Genomic DNA, 26,160 nt, shown 5'->3' on the forward strand with positions numbered 1-26,160 from the left:
GTTATGATGTGATTAATTAACGCGTGTATTTTATCACAGGAGAACAAGCATGCGTTTTCCATCAGATATCTTCTACGGGAGTTAAATTTCCGTCATTCTAGCTGGTAGGGCTTTGTGCAAGCCCGTCTGGGTACCACCCACTCATCAGATATTTTACCGCCAAACAACAGCTCGTAGTATTGTTGTGTTCCGGTTTGAAGGGTGATTAAGCCAGTGTAACTACAGGCACAAGGGACATAACATCTTAGTTCCCAAGGCTGGTGGCGCATTGGTGATGTAAGGAATGGTTAATATTTCGAAAAGCGACATTGTCTATATGCGATGTCTATGGGTGGCCCATGGGAATCCGCAAACCTATAGCATAAAAAAACCCTAAATGAGAGATTTCAAGTTAGTGATACATAAGTATTAAGGAGTGGTCGTAAATCTCGTTTTCTTTTTTTACGTTATACAGAGTTAAAAAGAATTAGAGTCGTCAATCATATAATGTCAGCTGAAGTAGCGTCTCTCCTTTTGCAAGAGAAGTTTGAGATCCATATTCAACCACGCTGTAACACTTGGAAGATTATCATTCGTCAGGTTTCCCCGAGATGTTCTCTTGTATCGCCGATTAAGGGTTGCAATCTTATTATATAACCGCCCACATCGCGAAAATAATGATAGTTTTGTCGTTCAGTTGCTTTCTTCCAGGGTTCCGTACCCAAAAGGGAAAATCAGAACTTACTAAGTCTCCACTGTCCATCTGTTACTAGGCTGTAACTCATGAACCGTGATAGTTACAGATACATAAGATTACAGATGTATGCCTGTTCCCGTTATAATAACGAATACTAAAACCAGAATAAAATTATTTTTTTAATAGGGCCATACAACAGACATGACCTTTTCGCCCTTTTTTATAGATACTGATACATTTCGTGCATGTGTCTGACCCACTTGGTCATTTTTTTACCCCTGGAGTTTCAATTACAGTGTTTTATATTTCTTAATTCTATTATATCCGATAATAATGATATTTATGGCGTTGAATTTGATAAAAAATACATTTGTTAACATAAGAATTGTTAACATTGAGCCCTTAACTATTTACAACAATAACAGCCTGTAAATTTTCCACTCCTGTGCTAAGGCTATATTCTACCACGCTGTTCCAATGCGGGTTGGTGGAATAGATATGTGGCAGAATGGTAACAGGATTTCCCCGTTGAATCGCAATTCCGATCCTCTGGGCAAAAAAAAAAACAGCTGTCCTGTTATCACTAGAGGCAATACGGCGATATACTTTTAGTGAAGCTTTTTGCACCACTAATTCAAGGGCTGTTTCGACAGCAAATGGGATAAAAAGTAATTTGTCATCAAACACTAATATTTAGAACGTTTTTTTTATAGAATTGCAGTTTCATGTTATTATCACGCTCTTAATTAACCCCAACTAGCGACCCCCGTCTTCGCACGGGTGTAATACTGATACTAAATATAATACTACAGAATTTGTTTAATTATCGTAACTAAAAATCACATTACAATCTTTTAAATTTATCAGTATTAATTTACTATATTGTTCATGTATTATATACAAAAAGTTTCCTTTCGAATCACTCTATCTATTTTTTTAAGTTCTAAAACCGTATCAAAATCCGTTGCGCAATAGGCTATTTGAGTGGTTTTTAAAATCCATTTTATATTATTTAGTAGAAGTTAAGGAACCCAGTGAAAGTTGTGTTTTTTATTTCTAGTACACATTTGCCGAAAAATATCATATTAAAAATTCCACATTTAAATAGCGCGCAAAAACGCTACGTCGACAATATGGCGCTGCAATGGGGTCGCTGACGTCAATCTGTGGTACCTATAGTAGAAAAGCAAAGTTTACAAGAAAGTGACTTCATCATAAGCCCGGCCAATCAGGAGCGTTTTGTGTCACGTGACAAACGTTTGAAAAAATGCATTTTTATTTATGGATTTTTGAATAAATGAAGTATTATTTACAACTAGAAAATAACCATTTTTAAACTCGTTATATACACTGATTACAATAATTCACAATTTTTTTTCGCATTGTCAAATAGCCTATTGAAAAGATTTAAGCATACATAGGTATATAGGGACAGAGTAAGCGACTTTGTTTTATACTATGTAGTGATTAATACCAGATGCTATTATAGCAAGTCCTAACGATGGCCTTAAGTTACTAAACATGAATCCTATATTATCTTCAATGATATTACGCTCCAATTACTTTCAGTGAATGAATCGTGTAATACTTCAAGCAAAAGATCAATAATAATAATAATAATACTCTGCCAAGAAGTGAGGGGGGGAGAGGTATTATAGACATAATAAACTTGCACAATAACCAAATTACAAACCTACGAAAATACTTTTACACTAAATCTAACACATCAAAACTACACACTGCAATAGTTGAAACCGATAAAAAACTCACACCACTAAACTTACAGGATAAAAACACGCAAAACAATGAAGAACAAATAGATCGAAATGTTAAAATAAGCGAATGGGCCCGTAAGTCACTACACGGAAGACATCGTCAAGACCTATGCCGTAGTAACGTCGACATAAATGCGTCAAACGCGTGGCTGAGTCGAGGCGAGCTTTTTCCTGAGACTGAGGGATTTATGATTGCAATACAGGACCAAGTTATTGAGACTCGTAATTACCAGAAATACATTATGAGAATACCTAACTTAAGCACTGATTTATGTCGACGCTGCAATAGTGTTTCGGAGTCCATACAGCATATAACTGGCGCATGCAGAGCAATAGCACAAACAGATTATAAGTACAGACACGATCAGGTAGCAAATATAGTCCACCAAGAACTGGCTCTAAAGTACAAATTAATATCTAACAAAACAGCATACTATAAATATACACCCGAAACGGTACTAGAAAACACCACTCACAAATTATACTACGACAGAGCAATACTTACAGATCGAACAGTTCACTACAACAGACCTGACATAACAATAGTCGACAAAGTACAAAAATCTGCCTTTTTAATTGACATTGCCATCCCTAACACACACAATCTACAAAGCACCATAAATGAAAAACTTACAAAATACACGGAACTAAAAGAAGAAATAGCACGTATGTGGCACTTGCAGAAAGTTACAATAGTCCCAATAGTTTTGTCCACTACTGGCGTCATACCCAAACAAATGCACATATCTGTAAAAGCTTTAAATCTTCCAAATTTTTTATATGTAAATATGCAGAAGGCCGTGATACTAAACACTTGCAGAATTGTACGCAAATTTTTTGCAACGGATGAGGAACGGGAATTGCTTTAGAGCTTTCAATTTTTAAGACGTGTCTGACCACTTGGCTTCGGCCCGTGAGAATGACGTAAATACCGGCTCTAAGCCGAGTTGTTAAAAAATAACATGTAAAAATAATAATAATAATATGAGACAACATCGCATACATTACTCTGATCCCAATGTAAGTAGCTGAAGCACTTGTGTTATGGAAATCAGAAGTAACGACGGTACCACAAACACCCAGACCCAAGACAACATAGAAAACTAATGGTAATCTACATCGACTCGGCCGGGAATCGAACCCAGGACCTCATAGTGGCGTACCCATGAAAACCGGTGTACACACCACTCGACCGTGGAGGTCGTCAAATATTGTGGACATCTTAAAAACGCTTGCATATATCTCATAGGTAACTCTGACGATATCCGAGGTCGAGTAGTGTGTACACCGGTTTTCATGGGTACCACTCCGGGGTTTGATTCCCGGCGGAGTTAATGTTAAGAAAAAGTTCATTAGTACAATATAATTTATTAACAAAATTAAATGCTTAAATATATACAAATATGAACTAAAAAAAATTACTATATAAATTTTGACCGCGTGCAATGGTGGCAAGAATGCTGGCAGCATTTCCCCGTTGAATCGCATTCCGATCCTCTGGACAAAAAACGAACCAGCCCTCCTGCCACCAGTGGAGACAATGAGGCGAGGTGTTATACTTTTGATGAAGCTTTTTTTTTAGTTTATTAGGTGTCTATGTTTGTATTATTATCCTATATAATGGTATAAACATTTAGAAAAAAAAACTGTAAATGGTGGTGTGCCTTTGAACATGCTCGCCAGGAATTCAGCAATACTTAGTCTTGGTATTCCGGTAAAGTGAGCCAGTGTGATAGACACAAGAGATATAAAATCTTTGTTCTCATAAGGGCGATATAATTGGCTTATATTACGAACACCGCCAATGTCTGAGTTTGGGGTTGACAGTCAAGTGGCCCATTCCTTAACAAATGTTTTGTTCAAAGTAAAGATTTGATCGGGATATCTATAAGGTCTAGGACTTCGGGATGTTATGACGAGGTTGACATACTTACGGTGGCGATGCGTTATATTTACAACAACATTATGTATATCCACAATAATATTTTGAAAGAAACACTGACGAACATTGGATAAACATGAGACTTGACAAATACTTATAACACCAGGTTTCGTTTTCGCGAAGTCAATTAATCCTTTCTTCGGCAAACGTACAACAACAGCTTCTAAATTACTTAAGTCTCCTCTCCCTTTGAGGAGAAGGTTTGGAAAACATTCAGGGTAAACGTACATATAAAATTAATCGCCCGCAGCTTTTAGGTTAGTTGTCAGATATAAAGGACAAAAAATCAACAAAAACGACGCCATATTTGTTATCTTGTGGAATCAGTATTCGCCGCCGGTTATTCCGAACCGATACGACTTAAAAATCTTCTAGAATAGAGCATACACTGGTGGATTTACCAATAGGCTAAGTAGACTGGACTCTAGGGCGGCAGCATTAGAGGGACGGCAAATTTAGCCCAAAACTTATAATTATATGTATACAAATTACGTCCGTAATCCGTATGCTCGTCACTACATAGCGGGTTGGAAAAATAATCTAGTAACTGACAGAAATATCACCTAGTTTATAAACATACTAATAACGGAAAAAACCGATGTAATGAGGACGATAGAACACAAATCATAAATGTTGCAAAAATAAAGTAGGGCGACAGAAATTGAATATAATACTAGCCTACTAGCGGCAGATTTGTAAGAACGACACTGCATTTCCTAAAGGCCGGCTCTATTTGCAACTCTGTTTCCATGTCCGTGGGTGATGTTAGTCACTTATAATATAATAATAATAATATTATTGGTCAAAGTCGCACTACAACACAAAAACAATCTTATTCACGATTAAAAACAGTATAAAAAAGACACAATAAATAAATTCGCTCAGTAAAAAAAAAGAAGCATCAATGATGCTTCTCAACTGATTTTCAGCGATCTCCACTCACTCTCCACTCACTCTCCACATCACTTAAGGGCCTTCTGCTCTTTTGCAAACTATAACATAGCCTATGACCTTCCTTGGAATTCAAGCTTGCATTTCATGCCAAATCTAATCAAATTTGATTCAGGGAAAGCGTAACAGAGGTTACTTTCGCATTTATAATATTAGTAAAGATAGTGCTTTAATAAGTAAGACGTTAAGTGTTTGCTTAATTAGAGATTATATGTTTTTTCTCCTTCTTATCTTTTCTTTAGGAATCTATGTATGTGTTTTGATCCTCGCGTTCATAAACCATTCAGATTAATACGATTGTGGTTCCTGGTGTCAGAAAAAATGTTATCTTTTATTCTTTAAGTACATTTTTATCCGTAGGAATCCAGGAAGGGTTGTTAGTAGATGATAAAGCGTTAGTATTCGTTGATTTGCATATATTGCGATTTATAATTGCTAATTAATTGTATGACATTATCACGCAGATGTGATTAAATTAGTGGTTTCGAGCAACCACAAGTCAAACTAGTGATATCTTTGAATTGAAATTAATTAATTTTGTAGGATTATGTAATAAGTTCGATCACGCCTGATTGTAAAAATGTAAAGTATAGTAAAGACTGCGCATCTCTTACTATTGAGCTAAGGGCTCTTTCCCTTTGAGGAGAACATTTTGAGCGAATTCAATCACTCTGGTCCAATCTGAATTCAGTGGTGCTTGCGTGGTGTCCTCAATCATCGGTTAAGATACATATATGTACGTTTCCTAACCATATGATTATCTCAGCTCGCGCCTACCTAAATAAAGTTTAAATTGATTTAGATATTTTATCTTTCTCAAATCAAAATCAAACTAAACTTTATTCAAGTAGGCTTTTACAAGCACTTTTGAATCGTCATTTAAAAAATACAAAGTCATGTTAGCTAATACAATTATTTAAATTAATATATCATGCTTGGAAGTCAACAGGTATTAACTCCAAGCTTTTTTATCATCTATAAAATCTTGTATCGATAAAAGATAGATAGAAAATATTATTACTTGGCAATAAAATAAAGTATATTCAACTGTAAGACATGTTTAAATTTTAAAATGTGTGTGTGATATATGACTCGTGACGGCCCAGTGGTTGGAACGTGTGCGTTTTAAGCGATGATTGCGGGTTCAAACCCAGGCAAGCACCGCTGATCCATGTGCTTAATTTGTCTTTATAATTCATCTCGTGCTCAGCGGTGAAGGAAAACATCGTGAGAAAACCTGCATGTGACAAATTTCATAGAAATTCAGCCACATGTGTATTCCAATTACATATTGAATATGTTCCAAACCTTCTCCTCAAAGGGAGAGGAGGTCTTTAGCCCAGCAGTGGGAATTTACAGGCTGTTGTTGTTGTTGTTGTTGTGTGTGATAAAATTAAAATATCATGGTCGAATTTTCATGCATCCTAATTTTCTTATATTGTTATGCAGGATGCCCGTATATGGGTGGAGCATCCTCTGTACGTATGGGAGGGTGCAACCGTGACCAGTGATTACCGTTCCGGTGTCCTCATCGTGAAGATAGACCAGACTGGTGAAATTCGACAGATTAAAGTGAGTATGATTCCTGCAAATCTGACAAAGAAAAATAAACCCAACTACTAGAAAATAAGAGACAAAATTGCAGAGGAATATAGTACCAGGATTTTTTGAATTTGACTATTTACATTACGAAACTTGCAACATTGGAATAGTTCTACGAAATTCGTAGCGCCTTTTTCTCCGTCTAAATGTGTAGCAGTTAATTTAGTGATAATATTGTCGATTTTATCAAAGTTACCCAAATAACGTGTTCCAATAATATAGTCATAACTTCACATTGAAACCAGTTTGAACCACCAAGATGAGAGATGAAGAGAGAACGAAGCTGAATGGTTATCGCTTGGTGTTATATTTGTGTCAAATGTTAAAGTGTTGGTTTATTTTAGATCTCAGACGAAACGAAGTTACCACCACTGCGGAATCCATCATTGTTGATCGGACAAAACGATCTCACGTCACTCTCTTATCTACACGAGCCGGCTGTGCTACACAATCTAAAAGTCAGGTTAGTAAATAATTTAAACAACAATAACATAGAATTCAATATTAAAAAAAAAAACATTATCAAGAAAAATAATAAGTTGTGTCATAGTGACTGTAAATGAAACTTTTTTAAGCTATATCAAGCATTATATTTATGTCGGAGCATGAGATAATTAAATACTTTGATTGAAATCACTTAGCTTAGATATTTAATCCTGGCCAGAGAGAATCATGTTAGAAAAACAAGAAATGTCAGCTGTCAGAAAAAGAAGGTGTTATGGCATATAAAAAATATTATAACTAACCAATATACGAATCCAGTTATAGTTTTTTTTGTATTATTCCCTGAATGTATTTGTCGAAGGTGATGAACCAAACAATCTTGCCGGCTCTCCGTTATATACATAACGATGAGCTAGCCATATACTCGTTATCACTCATGATGTTCAAAATATGAGTCCAGTCGTTCACGTTCGTAATATCTTATTCTCGATATTTTTTGAAATATCACTGTTTTCGATGTTATGTGTCCTACTTCATACTCACGCTGCCAGCAAGTACGATAAAAAAATATCTTAATAATACATTTTTTTCATGCTTCGACATGTATATTTCATAAGACAACGTGGTGTAAATTCAGAATTTTTTCGATAATTTTGAATAATAGAATTTATATATATGAATCTAATAATTATGAGTTACGCCTTTAATAAAAATTAATAATAAAATATGACCTATAATGTTTCCTTGTGGAACCCCTGAATTTACATTCCAGTTTAAATTTTATTGCTTATATAGTATAATAAAGTGCTTCAATAAAAAAGATGGACGTAGTACACGTCCATAAATCAAAATATACTTCATTCAAGTAGGCTTTACAAGCACTTTTGAACCGTCACTTACTAACTATATAAAGTGAGGCTACCACCAGTTCGAAATGTAGATTCTACCAAGAAGAACCGGCAAGAAACTCACTAGTTATTCTTTTTCAATATTTATTACAAGGTGCTTTATAATTTTCTCTAATTAGGTCTAACTGGCTTTTTAAATGAAATAAAATGTTTTTCGTAAGCTAATACAGATAGATTATATAGTACGACTTTATTGATTGCTGTAATATTGAATGTATCGCGTCAACATTGCTTATTGCCAGATGGCCGCACCTGTTCAAACAATGCGATACTATACATATTATTATTCATAACAATTTATTTCAATGGAATCCCGACTAAATATACAAAGATTATCCAACAATTTGTACCAATGCTGGGATTGGTGGATTGGTCGATCACCAAATGTGTATATTTATAGGTGTTTTAGAATTTCTTTTGACTTCAATATTTCCACTGATTTCACACGATTCGAAGTCACTGGACCAACATTTGTTGATAAACAAAAACATGAGAATGATGAATCCTTAGAAATAATTAGATAAATATTTATAATAGTTTGCTAGGAATAATACAATTAATAATCAATTAATTAACATGTTAATTATGCCGCGGTCTTTTCAGTAGACCGCGGTCTCATCAGTAGACCGTAGTCTCAATCACTTGGAATTTATATCAAATACATTTTTTTACAGATTCTGTGATCGCAATGCCATCTACACGTATTGTGGGATCGTGCTTGTCGCTATCAATCCTTACTACGATTTACCAATTTACGGTAGGTATAGTAACTTTATATTCATATGGTTTTTTCGAGCCAAGATGGCCCATTAGTTAGAACGCGCGCATCTTAACCGATGCGCGCACCTTAAACTCCCTGGATTAACAGCTGACTCCATATCCCGTTCCCATCGCCTTGGTCAGCTTGGCAAAGGTAAGCCACGTGCGATTCTGGTGAAATTCAAGGATACTTCGGTTAAAGACAAGGTCTGGGGCGCCAAAAAGAACCTTAAAGGCACCGGTATCACCATATCTGAATTTCTAACCAAACGTCGCCATGAAGTGTTTTTAGCAGCCCGGCAGCGATTTGGGATATCTAGATGCTGGACTGATAATGGTGTAGTGGTGGTGATGGGGTCCGACCTGTCGAAGCATCGTGTTCACACAAAACAGGAACTGGATGCCATCCCCAGTGACAGTGACAGTGTGGTTCAAGGCCCTTCTGCTGCGACTATTGTCTCAAATGCAGTTAAGGATAGCAAAACAACTTATTTGCGATCTAAAAGGATCGTTAAGAAATAATTTATCCTTATTATCTTGTACTGTTTTTGATTTTTCTATTGATTATTTAACATTTAACGTCTTCCTTTCGCGAGTACTTGTATCAACTTCGTTTCTTTCTTTTTATTGTCTTGTTTTTGTTTATTTCAATGTTCAGTTTAGTTTTATCACGTAATAAAACTAATATAATTTAACAAATCAGGTAGTAAGCAATTTTGTGTTGTAAAATGTAAACAACTAAACACTGTCACGTTGACATCTTGACAAGTGCATTCATACTGCGTTCCGTTATTGCTTTGAGATATAAATGTCATAACGAATGTTTGTCATAATTTAGCTTCTGCATTATTTTTTCTTTATCTCAATACTAGTATAGTTTACTTATTGCATTCATTATATATTATTTTTGTTACTATAAATATGTTACTTGTTGTTCTTTTCCTTTTTTATATTTTTCTTTTTTATTTTATTTTTTACAATTTTGTTTCTTTTGTTGTAACGTGTTTTATTTTTACTTGATACTATCTATTAGTTTACAACGGTTTTGAATTTGTTTTTTACCTTTTAAGTGATTTTCTTTCTCTCAGACCGCTGGTGGGTTGGTTTCTGCCTTTATTGGTTTATTATTATTATAACTTATTTACTATTTATTATAAGTTATTTATATATAAATTTTCTTATTTTTATTATTGTATTTTATATATATCTATTATAAAACTATCATAATGTCATTAAATAATAGTATATCTAGTAGCCATTTTTTGTCTTGCTCATCAAATGAAGATCTGTCAGTTGAGGATGAGGATAGTTTCCACAGTACATCTTCCCTCCCTTTAAACGTCGTCCTTAATTCTTGTTTCTCAGATTCAATGAAGAATTTCAACGTTATTCACATTAATGCACAGAGTATTCCGGCCCATTATCCCGATATGCTTGCGTCATTTGAATCTCGTAATATCCACGCGATTCTCATCTCCGAATCCTGGTTAAAGCCATGTTTACCATCTACATCTTACTGCTTACCAGGGTTTACACTGATACGTAACGACCGCATTGGTAAAGGTGGGGGTGGAGTCGCGATCTACCTTCGTTCTTATATTCCCTTTACTATTGTTAGCTCGTCGACTCAGCCTCCTCCAACTAATGCTGCTGAACACTTACTCATCGAAGTAACTCTTTCTCTCACCAAAATTCTTCTTGGCGTATTTTATATTCCCTCTCTACATATTGATTATTTTTCTGCATTCGAAAGTTTATTAATTAATTTGTCTCCCTTATATAGTCATACCATAATTATGGGTGACTTTAATACATGTCTCCTTAAAGGTGACAACCGATGCAGAAAGCTAAACTCTGTAATTGAAGCGTGCAACCTACACATTTTGCCTCTCTCGGCCACTCATAACCCCCCTAACTGTGTCCCTTCACTTCTTGATCTTATTATAGTGTCATCTCCAGATTTTGTCCTCACGCACGGCCAATTTGAGGCTGATGTTTTTTCGAATCATGATCTGATTTTTGTTTCATACAAAGTTCGTCCTCCTAAAGCAAAATCGAGAATACTTCTGCGGCGTAGTTTTGGTGGAATGGATAAAGAATGTCTTACTGAGGATGCTCGCAAAATTAATTGGTCAGCTGTAGTCGATGCCAGCTCAGTCGACTTAAAAGTTGACATGTTTAATTCTTGTCTGACTGGTCTCTATGATAATCATGCTCCGGTTAGACCGATTAAAATTAAACACTTACCAGCGCCTTGGCTATCTGAGGAATTAAAAAGTCTAATTGCGAAAAAAGCTATGGCTAAACGTAAATTAAAATCTGATGCATGTGACAAAAACCGTATTAAATATAATAAAATCCGGAATCGCTGCAATACATCGTGTAGAGATGCGCAACGACGCCACATTCATAAATCAGTCGAAAACGGCGACCCAGCTAAAGTTTGGAAATTCCTCGAATCGTTTGGAATTGGCAAATCATCTCATAATTCTCTTCACCGTAACATTGACATAGAGTCTCTTAATAAGCATTTTTCTTCATCTGACGTTATTGACAACGCAGAAAAAGAGCGGACGTTAAATATTCTTTCTTGTTTGCCAACCTTTGACTATCCACCGTTTAATTTCATTCCTTTCACCGAATGTGATGTTAAGAAGAGCATAGTGTCCATCTCTTCTAATGCCGTGGGCGACGACGGCGTTGGCCGTAATATGATTGTACCTATCCTTGAAACTATTGCTCCTGTTATTACTCATATCCTTAATGAATCCATCACTTCCTCAAAGTTCCCCGATGCCTGGAAAGTAGCCCGTATTATTCCACTCCCCAAAAAGGCTAATTCTATGAACTACACTGATTTTCGTCCTATCTCCATCCTTCCATTTCTTTCTAAAGTTTTAGAAAAACTAGTGCTCCAGCAATTAATAACATTCCTAAATAGGCACAGCCTTCTTAATCCACTCCAATCTGGCTTTCGCTCCGGTCATAGTACGGTCACAGCGCTCGTGAAAATTACCGACGACATTAGATTGGGCATGGATAATAAACAACTTACAGTGCTGACATTGTTAGATTTTAGCAATGCTTTCGGTACTGTCAACTTTGACATCTTATTGAGTTTGCTGCGTTCTCTTAACATATCCATCCATCGGTGTTTGGCTGGTTTCAGAGTTATCTTAGAGGCAGAAGGCAACGTGTTCAGGTAGACGAGACATTTTCGTCTTGGTGTGAAGTACGTGCTGGAGTGCCTCAGGGTGGCGTGTTGTCTCCTATTCTCTTTACTATTTTCATTAATTCTATTACTCAAAAGATTTCTTCTCTCTACCACATGTATGCAGATGATCTCCAGCTTTATACCCAGTCAACCTTGGATAACTTGCCCAGCGCTATCGCTGCCATTAATGATGACCTGGTTACAATCAGTGATTGGAGCAAGTGTTATGGTTTAAAGATCAATCCATCAAAATCACAGGCCATTATTATTGGCAGTGCTGCTATGATTTCAAGAGTTGACTGGAGAAACATTCCTACGATTATATTAGATAATTGTACTATACCATATAGTTCTACGGTAAAAAATCTCGGTATACATCTAGATTCTACACTTTCATGGTCACATCAGTTAAATGTAGTCAGCAGGAAAATGTTTTCGGCGATGGGCTCTCTACGACGTCTCCGTTCCTTTCTTCCTATTTCCACCAAGACTATGTTAGCACATTCTCTACTTCTATCTATTCTCGATTATGCAGACGCAAGCTATCTAGATTTAAATGAGGACCAATTAAATAAACTTGAGCGTCTTCAAAATCTAGCTATACGGTTCATATTTGGCTTACGCAAATATGACCATGTCTCTGAATTTCGTACTCAGCTCAAGTGGTTACCTATTCGTTTTCGCCGGAATCTACATATTGTTTGTCTTCTGTACTGTGTGTTATTCAATCCTCACTCACCTATTTATTTGAAAGAAAAATTTAAATTTTTGAATTCTCGCAATGTTATTGACGGACACAACATGAACTTACGTTCATCTGAAAATTTACTTTTAAATCCACCTGTGCAGAAAACAATTTTTTCCAAAAAATCTTTTACGGCTGAGGCTACTCGATTGTGGAATGCCCTCCCGCTTAATATCAAATCTGCAACCTCTTTAACATTCTTTTACTTTACTTTTTACTTTAAAACTAAAGTTATTAATTATTACCTTACACTCTCACACTGAATGGCGACTAGATACCATTTGTTATTTGTATATATCTGTATATTTATATGTTTTTATGTATGACTCTATGTATATATAATTGTATTTATGTACCTAGCTATATGTATGTAGTAGTTTATTTATGTATTATATTATTTGTATCTATGCATGTAGTCTATTTTACACCACCTACCATTTCTCTGTTGGCTACTACTCCATATCACCTTGTACCATCTATTTTTTTTTATGTGTTCTTACTTATCTGTTTAATTTGTGGTGTACAATAAAGTGTTTAAATAAATAAATAAATAAATAAATGATTGCGGGTTCAAACAAAGGCGAGTTGAAACCCAAGCAAGCACCACTGAAGATGCATGTAATAAATAAATAAATAATAAATAAATAAATATGAGACAACATCACATACATTACTCTGATCCCAATGTAAGTAGCTTAAGCACTTGTGTTATGGAAATCAGAAGTAACGACGGTACCACAAACACCCAGACCCAAGACAACGTAGAATACTAATGGTAATCTACATCGACTCGACCGGGAATCGAACCCGGGACCTCAGAGTGGCGTACCCATGAAAACCGGTGTACACACCACTCGACCATGGAGGTCGTCAAATGTGTGTTTATAATTCATCTCGTAGTCGGCGGAGAAAGAAAATTTCGTGAGGAAACCTGTATGTATCTTCTCCTCAAAGGGAGATGAGCCCGTAGCCCAGTAGTGGGAAATTTAGAGGCTGTTGTTGATGTTGTTGTTGTCAAGATCTGGAAGAGTTCGTTGACACATTTTAACGACGCCCCGAATAATTATTTTCTCTTCTTTCTCTTCTCTTCTTGAAGAATTCTTTATTTACGAGATGACCACCTCTTGTACAACGATTCAAACATTCTGCAACACTTAACTCCAGTTAACTTATTTTCTGCTGTGCAATAAAGCCTATTTGTATTCGCCAGTAATAACAGGTAAACCATTGGCTCGTAATATAATCGTAATATTTTTAAACGATATATTGTCTACAGGTGATGAAACAATTATGGCATACCGTGGTCAGTCCATGGGAGACTTGGATCCCCATATCTTTGCGGTGTCAGAGGAGGCCTACACGAAACTTGAGAGGGAAAGGAGGGACCAGAGTATTATTGGTAAGCGATTGTTTTCTTTCTCTTATATTTGCATTTGCTCTGTACATAGTCGTATGTAGAAAAAAATTATTAACTCACTAGCGACAGCGACCCATTTTACACGATGCAATACAAATACTAAACATACCACAGAATTATTCACGACTTCACATTAGAAACTTCTAAAATTATCAATATTTCTTTACTATATTGTTCATGTGTTATGTACTAAAATCTTCCTCTGGAATAACTCTATTTATAAAAAAACACATCAAATTTCGTTGTATAATTAGAAAGCTCTAAACATACATGTGGACAGGTACTTTTACTTGGTGATAGGGCTTTGTGCAAGCCCGTCTAATTAATATACGCGATTAAAAATCCGTTATAACTAGTTTTATTTAAATGTGTAATAATCGCGAAAATTTAAGACAACATTAAGCCCGTCTGGATAGGTACCACCCACTCATCAGTTATTCTACCGCCAAACAGTACTCAGTATTGTTGTGTTCCAGTTTGAAGGGTGAGTGAGCCAGTGTAACTACAGGCACAAGGGACATAGTATCTTAGTGTCCAAGGTTGGTGGCACATTGACGATGTAAGGAATAGTTAATATTTCTTACAGCGTCATTGCCTATGGGTGATGCTGACCACTTACCATCAGGTGGCCTATATGCTCGTCCGCCTACCTATAATATAAAAAAAGGCAGCGGTAAATGACTTTGTTTTATACTACAATTCTATTTGTGGAGAGTCGGGTCTGTCATATACTTTTCTCATTAAATAGGCAACATCTCATCATCATTCTCTTTTCTACTAATGTTTTCAACCGACTTCCAAAAGGAGGAGGTTATCAATTCGTCTGTATTTTTTTTTTTTTTTTTTTTTTTTTATGTTTGTTACCTCATTACTTTTCACTGGGTGGACCGATTTTGATAATTTTTTTTTTTGTTTGAAAGGTAGTGCTTCCCGTGGGGTCCCATTTTTTTTAAATTTTTTTCCGATGATGGTATCCATATGAAAACGACATAAGTCTTAAATTTGCATTATGTATATGCGCGACAAATACGTGAATAACTGAAAATCATGTTAACCAATTTTGATAATTCTTTTTTTATTATAAAATATATACTTCAAGGGTAATTTGGTGAAAGTTTGGTAAGGTTCTGAGCACAGGATCCATGACAAAGTAACGGAACGGAAGGGAACGGAACAATTCTGAGGAGCACGTTAGCGATACTCGGTCGAATCTTTTATTTATAGGTTATTTGGATATTTGAGTCACCTTCCGTAATGTGGTTATGTTTATGTAATTATCATAGTCGAATATTATAATCAACTAGCTACCCACCCCGGCTTCGCACGGGTGCAATACTGATACTAAATATACTACAGAATTTGTTTATTTACGACATCACATCGCAAACTTCTAAAATTATCAGTGTTTCTTTACTATATTGTTCATGTATTATATACACAAACCTTCCCCTTGAATCACACTATCTTTTAAAAAAACCGCATCAAAATCCGTTGCGTAGATTTAAAGATATAGGGACAGAGAAAGCGACTTTGTTTTATACTATGTAGTGATGGAACTCCTATACGGCTTGCAGTTAGGGTGCGATATGGGACAGAATTTCTTACTATCTTTAATCAAATTTTGTGTATGTGATGTGATGTCATATGATGTACGAAATACAGTTGGTCTTTTTCAAAGTTTTTTTGCTGAGTTCGATTACAGCTCTTTCGAGGGATCCTTGTAGTTTACGCCGCGTGACGTATCAAATCCGCATTTTCGAAAGTCTATTTTTGCTTTATTCACAAGTTTCCTTTGAAATTGTCCTCGAAGTAGTTTCTGACTCATATAAACGGAACGCTTAATCTATCCATATTAAAAAAATTAGTTAGTCAACATCAGCTTCACTTAAAATCAAAAAATAAATAAAAATTATCTATATATAATATCCATTTCCTACTAATAAACTTATTTCTACCTTTTTTTGTATGATACTGTTATTGTCTTGTGATCTCTGTGTCGTCATTTTATGTTACCTGTTTTAGGTGTCCTGGAAAAAATCCTTGACATTTTTCAAAGCTAAACACCGAACAATTTACCTGCGTGTTACTTTCATAAGCATAAACAAGAGATGTGAATGCCATTGAATATATAAAAAAAATAGGCAACACAAACTAGTCATAGTATTAGATAAAGATGGTTTTGTTTATCTGTTATACAGTGAGCGGTGAGTCAGGCGCTGGTAAGACGGTATCAGCGAAATATGCGATGCGATACTTTGCCGCTGTCGGTGGTAACGCCAGCGAGACTCAAGTTGAGAGGAAGGTGCTCGCTTCCAGTCCTATCATGGAGGTATGTCATGATGTACAGGTTAAAGAACTCTATTACATAAAGAGCATTATAGATAGCTTTCAACAACAACAGCCTGTAAATTGCCACTGCTGGGCTAAAGGCCTCCTCTCCCTTTGAGAAGAAGGTTTGGGACATATTCCACCACGCTGCTCCAATGCGGGTTGGTGGAATACACATGTGGCAGAATTTCTACGAAATTTGTCACATGCAGGTTTCCTCACGATGTTTTCCTTCACCGCTGAGCACGAGATGAATTATAAAGACAAATTAAGTACATCAGCGGTGCTTGTCTGGGTTTGAACGTGCAATCATAGGTTAAGATGCACGCGTTCTAACCACTGGGCCATCTCGATATATAGCTTTACAATGAGCAATACATATGATTTATATATGTCACCGTTGTGTAGCGAAAAATAATGCGCTAAATCGCAATCATGTTTGAAAGATTACAATCTGACGGGAAAGATTGCAATCTAACGAATTTTGTAAACTTACGGTGACATATACAAAGTGGGTTTCAGTGGTAGAATCTGTGGCAAATACAATGATCCAATAAATAAAAAAAAGACAAAAGAAATAATATTTACTAATTCTATTCGTATACATCTACCCTTATAAATATTAACTATATTTATGTATGTATTTTTTTAATTGGATATAATAAAACCTATTACAAGGTTACCTTACTTTTATAATATTTTTTTTTCCGTCCGGTCTACTCAAAAGACCATGGTCTACTGAAAAGACCATTATTAAAAAATATAATTAATAACTCTATGACGACAAAACTGTAACTGTAACCATTATGATTTAGGCGATAGGTAACGCAAAAACAACACGCAACGACAACTCCTCCCGTTTCGGGAAGTTCATCGAGATACACTTCGACAACCAATACCGGATATCCGGTGCGAGCATGCGCACATACCTCCTGGAGAAGTCGAGGGTCGTGTACCAGAGTCCGGGGGAACGGAACTACCATATATTCTACCAACTGTGTTCCGCGTCACATTATCTGCCGGAATTGAAGCTGGGTAAGTATTTTATGCTTTTTCTTACATGTAATCATAATTTGACAAGTCAGCCAAAATCAAAATATACTTTATTCAAATAGTCTTTTACAAGCACTTTTGAACCGTCATTTAACAACTATATTAGTGAACCGGTACGAAATTCAGTAGTTACTCTTTTTCAACATTTGAAAAAACAATCATGTTACAATATTGGACAACATCACATACATCACTCTGATCCCAATGTAACTAACTATAGCACTTGTGTTATGGAAAATCAGAAGTAACGACGGTACCACAAACACCCAGACCCAAGACAACATAGAAAACAAATGAATTTTCTACACCGACTCGGCCGGGAGTGGCGTACCCATGAAAACCGGTGTACACACCACTCGACCACGGAGGTCGTCTGTTGTGTCTTACTTATTACTAGCTTCGTCACAGCTAAGCTAGCGTGTTGTGAGGGGGCAGGTGTTCGGTAACTTTTGTATCGTAAGGTTAAAGTCTATTTCAAATTTCATTCAAAACTCTTTAGTAGTTTTTGAGTGAATGTTAACAAAGATTAATCCATTTCTACCTTTTGAGTTTATTAATATGTTAACATATAAATGTTGTATATTATTTATTATTATAGATTATGGATATATTATTGTAAAATAGTCAGTGTGGACCACGTCTTCTCGACTAGCTTGAAGTCCAGGGAAGATCTGCTCATCAAAATCAAAAAAATCAAAATACTCATTATTGTACACCAGTAAATAAATCTCATATACACGGTTAGATGAAAGATGTACAAGAGGCGGCCTTATCGCTAACACAGCGATCTCTTCCAGGTAACCTTAAGGTAGAGGAAAACAGATATAGAAAGAGGTAGGGCTGTACAGAGCAGATATAAACATAATAAATAAATACAGTGTAATATTAATATATTAAAATAAATAAATAAAATAATTTACAGTACCTGATATCTAAAATGCATACATATGTGTATCTATCTAATTAAATTCAAATTATAATATACAAAAATTAAATTAATGCTGCTGATGTTTACTATAAGTAAAAAATATAAAACGCCAAAATGTATAAACATAGAAAAGGCAGGGCAACAGTGACATGGATGGTGTAAATTAAATTAAAATATACATATAAATGAGTTTTTTTTCTATTATTTGCAGATCATCAGGATTCATTTCACTATCTGAACCAAGGCGGATGTCCCAACATCGACGGCGTGGACGACTTAAAGGCATTCAATGACACAAAGAATGCCCTGACAATACTGGGTATGTATTACTCAAAGGATTTATATTTAGAATTAAAAAAAAGATGTTATAACCTAAATTACCCCATATAATATCAGCTATTTGTCAGTGGAAGTCCTGTCAATATCGGTCCAGCGGTTCCAGAGATAATTCGGAACAAATTGACAGATAGACAAAAATTGTACAATTTTTTTTTTGGTATATGTACCATATGCATTTAGTAATAGCTGTTGTTTTGATATTACAAACAGACACTCTTTATAAAGAAAGTTGGAAGTAGTTTTCTTAGTAGATTGCGCTAGGGAAATTTGTAAAAAGAAAGATAAAAGATATGTTAAGTCCATTTCAATGGCAAGGGGAGCCAATAAAGCAATTTCAGATTTATGTCGTGCGTTGCTATATCATGCCCTTATTTTTATTTCACATTACTGAGTCTAAATAGACTATACTGACTGTTCCCGCGACCATGTATGCGTTAAATTTAAAAAAATATATAAATTTATAATCTAAGTTACTCCCTATTATATCAGTTATCTGCCCGTGAAAGTCCCGGCAATATTGGTCCAACCATTCCAGAGATAAGTCGAAATAAACAGACTGTCACAAAGACAAAAATTGTAAAAAATGTTATTTTGGTATATGTACCGTGTATACATACATATGCATTGAGTAAAAAAGGGCTATTTTAATATTACAAACAGACACTCCAATTTTATTATATGTATAGATTATGTATTAGAAAGCGTGCACGTGTAAAATGAGAATGTGTCAGTTTGTATATACAAAATTGGTGGATATCCACCAATCCGCAAAGTAGAGTAAAATAATAGTAAGTAAAGTAACAGCCTGTAAATTTCCCACTGCTGAGATAAGGCCTCCTCTTCCATTAGAGGGTTTGCAACATATTCCACCACGCTATTCCAGTGCGGGTTGGTGGAATGCACATGTGGCAGACTTTCTATGAAATTAGACACATCAATCCTCACGATGTTTTCCTTCACCGCCGAGCACGAGATGAATTATAAACACAAATTAAGCACATATATATAGTGGTGCTTGCCTGGGCTTGAACTTGAAAACTTGAAAATCATCGGTTAACTTTATTTTCGGGAGTGGTCTTGGTGTTGTTGTTGATTGAAGTCTGTGTCGTAGGCGTGTCGGAGTCTGAGCAGCAGAACATGTTCACGGTGTTGGCGGCCATCTTGCATCTCGGCAACGTGCGCCTCGAGTGCGACCCCGACGCTGACGGAGACGACGCCTTCATCGACGTCAGTATTGCCCTCCTTTTAGAAGACAAATTAAATTTTCATTAACAAATTAATCATTATTTTGTAATTGTTGCTTATTATTGGTATTAAAATAAATAATATTTTTAGTAATAATATAGATTGTAATCGAGATCATATTATTTTACGAGATAGAAATAGCGCATTTAATATATTGACTTTGTGTAAGACGATCTGGGTAGGTGCGATATTGACCATGCAAGGAATGGTCTATATGCTTACCGTTGGATGACTTACTTGGTGGTAGGGCTCTGTGCAAGCCCGTCTGGGTAGGTACCATCCACTCATCAGTTATTCTACCGACCGTAGTACCGTGAGTGAGCCAGTGTAACTGCAGGCACAAGGGACATAACATCTCAGTTCCCAAGGTTGGTGGCGCATTGACGCTGCAAGGAATAGTCAATATTTCTTACGGTGTCATGGGCAAGCTATAACGCGGCTCGCGGTCGCGGCGCAGGCGGGCGACGCGCACCTGTCGGCCGTGTGCGCGCTGCTGGGCGTGCGGCGGCCGGAGCTGGCGCGCTGGCTGACGCACCGGCGCATCGCGTCGGCGCACGAGGTCATCGAGGCGCGCATGGACGTGCGGCGCGCGGGCGCGGCGCGCGACGCGCTCGCCAAGCGCCTCTACGGCGAGCTGTTCGCGTGGCTCGTGCGCGCCGTCAACCGCGCGCTCGACACCGGACACGCCCGGCGGCACTTCATCGGTGAGCGACAGACCATGATCCTACTACTATAAATACGATTGAATACGACAAAAAGGTGACCATTGAAAATCAGCATTGGATTTTTTTTTTAGGACCCATATTTCGCTGAATGGTCCGCCTGTTTGGGACACGGCATATTTGCAGGCTTTCCATATGTACATGTCTACGCACATAATTGTTTTTGGATTTATTGTCATAGTTTTAGTTAGTTCGTAGATTTTTTTTTTTGTTTCTCTTGTTCCTTTTTTATTGTAATACCTGTGCCTGTGTTTCAAATAAATACATTCTTCTTCTTCTTCTTCTTCTATTATAAAGGCGAATGTTTGTATGTATGGATGTATGGATGTTTGTTACTCTTTCACGTAAAAACTACTGAATGGATTTGAATGAAACTTTACCACAATATAGCTTATACATCAGAATAACACATAGGCTACAATTTTTGAGGTTACTAATGTGAGGTCGTAAAAAACACATTTTTTTCGCTTACATTGCAAACGCTGACTGAATCCTACATATAGATCAAAACGATGAACTACAGTATTGTACAACTTAAAAAGGTCTACAAAAAAGTCCGTAATGGTATAAGTTTATCTCTTAGTTATAACCCACAATAACCATTTTTTATCCTTTACTTTGTACGAGAAATAATGACTTATTTACGAAGCGATTTTAAGCGATTACTAGACTAGACGGGACGAACCTGAAGTCCACGCGAACGAAGTCGCGGGCAAAAGCTAGTAAATAAATAAATATGAAACAACATCACATACATTACTCTGATCCCAATGTAAATAGCTGAAGCACTTGTGTTGTGGAAATCAGAAGTAACGATACCACAAACACCGAGACCCAAGACAACATAGAAAACTAAATGATAATCTACATCAACTCGGCCGGGAATCGAACCCGGGACCTCAGAGTGGCGTACCCATGAAAACCGGTTTACACACCCTCGACCATGGAGGTCGTCATAACAAAATAATGTTAGGACACACACTGTCTCTTGCATTGAGCACAAAATTCGAATTATTTCGTTTTGTCTGAACCAGTAGGCTATTTGACTGGTTTTTAAAATCAATTTTATATTATTTAGTAGAAGTTAAGGAACCCAGTAAAAGTTGTGTTTTTTATTTCTACTACATATTTGCCGAAAAATATCATATTAAAAATTGCATATGTATATAAATAGCGCGCAAAATCGCTACTTGGGCATTCATTCTGTGATACATTTAGTAGAAAAGCAAAGTTTACAAGAAAGTCACTTCATCATAAGCCCGGCCAATCAGGAGCGTTTTGTGTCACGTGACAAACGTTTGAAAATTTGCATTTTTATTTATGGATTTTTGAATAAATTAAGTATTATTTTCAACTTTCGTTAGTAAATAACCATTTTTACCACCACCACCTTTCAGGTAAAAATCTCAATGACTGACCAACCAGATTTTTTTGTTTACAAGAAAAATGTCCTGCTTATTTAACCTGGGTGACCTTCCAGGTGTCCTGGACATCTACGGTTTCGAGACGTTCGAGATAAACTCGTTCGAGCAGTTCTGCATCAACTACGCCAACGAGAAGTTGCAGCAGCAGTTCAACTCTCACGTCTTCAAGTTAGAGCAGGACGAATATATCAAGGTAATAATAATAATAATAAATACTCTTTATTGTACACCAATAATAAAAAACAAGGTGTACTACGACTTAGATGTAGCATCGGCAAAATTCGTACAACCGATCACATCCGAATTAAGTACGCTATCCCCAATTAACAATATGTATTTCTCATGCGAATATGATCTTTGCACAAACGTAATAACTTGTAATATCATATGACCTAATATATCCGTCAATTTGACGCGTCGATTTACATGCACTTGCTTTCTCTGACGCGAGAATCTATAGCGACGAATAGCGTCGAATGGCGCGATAGGGAGCTATTTCTATTGGTTGTATAAATCGTCAGTAATCGGTTTTATTTTCATTCCATTGCATTTTCCGATGCTACATCTAATTTGTGTCCTACTATAAATGGGTAACATGTTGAGTAGATGTACAAAGGCGGTCTTATCGCTACGGTAGCAATTTCTTCCAGACAACCTTTGGGCATAGGACTGAAAAAAAAATTGGAAGCGGTTTGGAGGCGTACAAGTGTTATAAATTAATTGACTAAAATATATTACATACGAATCAATATATATCAATATGGAAAAAATATATAAATATATAATAATAGATATAAATGAAATATATACATACATACACATTCATATACATACACATACATACATATACATAAACATACATATTAACAAAAGTGTAAAATAAGTTATGACGTATTGATTTGTTTTACGTTAGAAAGAGATGAATATATTTTATGTTGAAGATCGGTGAATTGGTCTTGAATAAATAAATCGAACTTTAGTTTGAGGACGATCAGAAAGTTACCACCTGTGGATGGTAAGTGGTCACCACTGCCCATAGACTATGGCACCGTTATAAAGTGTAATCGCCATTGACCTTGAGAACTAAGATGTTTCGTCCATAGTGTCTGAGGTTTTGTTTTTTAAGTGTCTTATGGTATTGATTGGTGGATATGCAAATGGGCCTGATGGTGAGTGGTCACCATCGTCCGTAAACAATGGCGCCCATAAACATTCCTTAAATCGCCAATGAGACTTTGGAACTATAGTCTGTTCGCGTTAAGAATGCAGTGAGTTGTCATTGTTTACCGGCCTGACTCCGCCCCCTGACCAATCAAATCTTTTTTAACAGCAGGGTGAAGGTGTATGCATATTTGTGTTAAAATTGCAATAAATTATTGTTTTTTATAATAATATAAGTATTCATTTTTTTAAATATCAGTTAATAATAATAAAAATTTAAATAAATGAACAATTTAAACAACAAATTACTTGTGAAGAACTTATATCACTCGATGCTAAGGTTCCTGCTTAATAGTAAAACCAATGGCTGCTCTGAAAGTCATGTTTAATCTTTTTTCTTTTAACTGTGTGCTACTATTGGCCCTTTTGGTCTCTACAGCGTCACCGGGGTGTTTAATCCACAAAATTCTTAACACTATAGACAATCGTTTGCGAATCTTGCCATCGCGATGTAGAAACTTACATATTTTGACATAACGTCATCTAGTAGCTATAGGTTACATTAATTATTACGTGCACAGTTTGAATAAATTAAATATAAATAAACAAAAATTAAATTATAAAAATAAAAGGTAATAATTAATTAAATGTGAACTTGACTTTGTAATTTGAAAAGATTTGATTGGTCAAAGGGGGCGGAGTCAGGCCGGTAAACAATGACAACTTACTGCATTCTTAACGCGAATAGACTATAAGATGTTATGTTTATTGTGTCTGTTGCTACACTGGCTTACTCATACTTGAAACCGAAACACAACAATACTGAGTACTGTTTGTCGGTAAAATATCTAATGAGTGGGTGGTACCTACCTAGACGGATTTGCACAAAGCCCTTCCACCAAGCATACTGGTTTATTAAATCTTCAAACACCAACAAGGAACAACAACAAACATTTAAATTCCCACTGCTGGGCTAAAGGCCTCCTCTCCGTTTGAGGAGAATGTTTGGAACTTTTCCACCACGCTATTCCAATGCGGGTTGGTGGAATACACATGTGGCAGAATTTCTATGAAATTTGTCACATGCAGGTTTCCTCACGATGTTTCCCTTCACCGCTGAGCACGAGATGAATTATTAAGACAAATTAAGCACATGAATCAGCGGTGCTTGCCTGGGCTTGAACCCGCAGTCATCGGTTAAGATGCACGCGTTCTAACCACTGGGCCATCTCGACTCACAAGGTACAACACTATAAAGTATTTTTGTTTGGCTGTAGAATATGTGATGAGGGTATGGTCTACGTCAATAGGGTCTGATATGGGTGTTAATTAATCAATATTGATATTCGGATAGGAAGAGATATCGTGGAAGATGATCGACTTCTACGACAACCAGCCCTGCATCAACCTGATCGAGGACAGGCTCGGCGTGCTGGCGCTCCTGGACGAGGAGTGCCGCGTGCCGCAGGGCTCCGACCGCGGCTTCGTGGCCAAGCTGCACGACAAGTGCGCCAAGTACCCGCACTTCCTCAAGCCCAGGTTCGGCGACGCCGGTGAGTCTCGGTTTCATTTAGAGCTTCCGTCTCGGAACTGAATACAAATGATCTGTGTGTATGCCTGTTTTTATTTTTTTATTGGCAAATAGGCCGAGTGGTAAGAGGTCACCACCGCCCATATACGTTAGAGTTGTAAGAAATATTAATCATCTCGTACACAGATTTAAGTTGTTATGTCTCTTGCGCCTATAGTGACTACTGCTCACTGATATAATATAGGATGTCTGGATGGTAATTAATTAAACAGACGTATTTACACATATCCATGCCATCAAGTAATCTTTTTATTTAACACCTAGAAAGTTAACAGCTGTGAAATATATAAAGAGATCCTTTCCTCTTGAGTTTCGAAACGTGACTTGAAAGGTACTGGGTGGAAATTGTGAAAGTAATTTATAATACGCACATAACACGGCACCTCAAGCGGACGCCCTAACCGCTGCTGCCCTACAGCGTTCATCATAAAGCACTTCGCGGACGACGTGGAGTACCAGTGCGGCGGCTTCCTCGAGAAGAACCGCGACACCGTGCTGGAGGAGCAACTGGAGTGCCTCCGGGCCGGCGCCGGCTGCCGGCTCGTGCGCGCCATGCTGGCCGAGCCGGGCGAGCAGAGCGCCACGCTGCCGGCCCCGCGGCGCCGGCCGGCGGCCGGGCTGGCGGCCGGGCCGGCGCTCACGCAGCCGGGCCGGCGCGCGTCCGGCCAGAAGGCGACGGTGGGCGCGCAGTTCCGCGCGTCGCTGTCGGCGCTGATGGGCACGCTGTCGGCCACCACGCCGCACTACGTGCGCTGCATCAAGCCCAACGACACCAAGCAGGCCTTCCAGTTCGACGCCGCGCGCGCCGTGCACCAGCTCAGGTACGCCCCCCCCCCACCGACTGACGCCATGTCAGTGCTCGAGAGCTTGAGTAACATGTTATTACGACTCTAAAAAGTGGCGTCTTGAACGTTATCGTAATTAATTTAATAAAGT

General features: G+C 37.1%; 1 protein-coding gene across 2 annotated transcripts in view; it reads left to right on the top strand.

The window, feature by feature from the left end:
* The window catches only part of LOC124541016 (unconventional myosin-Va), a 70,921-nt gene that overhangs the window by 9,067 nt on the left and 35,694 nt on the right, over positions 1 to 26,160 (top strand). For both annotated transcript variants that reach the window (XM_047118789.1, XM_047118790.1), the window contains exons 2-13: positions 6,794 to 6,916; positions 7,291 to 7,409; positions 8,973 to 9,055; positions 14,293 to 14,415; positions 16,632 to 16,762; positions 17,577 to 17,796; positions 18,954 to 19,061; positions 20,193 to 20,308; positions 20,784 to 21,030; positions 22,529 to 22,665; positions 24,988 to 25,186; positions 25,643 to 26,045. In XM_047118789.1, coding sequence (XP_046974745.1) covers positions 6,794 to 6,916; positions 7,291 to 7,409; positions 8,973 to 9,055; positions 14,293 to 14,415; positions 16,632 to 16,762; positions 17,577 to 17,796; positions 18,954 to 19,061; positions 20,193 to 20,308; positions 20,784 to 21,030; positions 22,529 to 22,665; positions 24,988 to 25,186; positions 25,643 to 26,045 — 2,009 coding nt within the window. The remainder of the gene's footprint in view (positions 1 to 6,793; positions 6,917 to 7,290; positions 7,410 to 8,972; positions 9,056 to 14,292; positions 14,416 to 16,631; positions 16,763 to 17,576; positions 17,797 to 18,953; positions 19,062 to 20,192; positions 20,309 to 20,783; positions 21,031 to 22,528; positions 22,666 to 24,987; positions 25,187 to 25,642; positions 26,046 to 26,160) is intronic.

This window comes from Vanessa cardui, chromosome 27, assembly GCF_905220365.1.
Source record: "Vanessa cardui chromosome 27, ilVanCard2.1, whole genome shotgun sequence".
Classification (NCBI taxonomy): domain Eukaryota; kingdom Metazoa; phylum Arthropoda; class Insecta; order Lepidoptera; family Nymphalidae; genus Vanessa; species Vanessa cardui.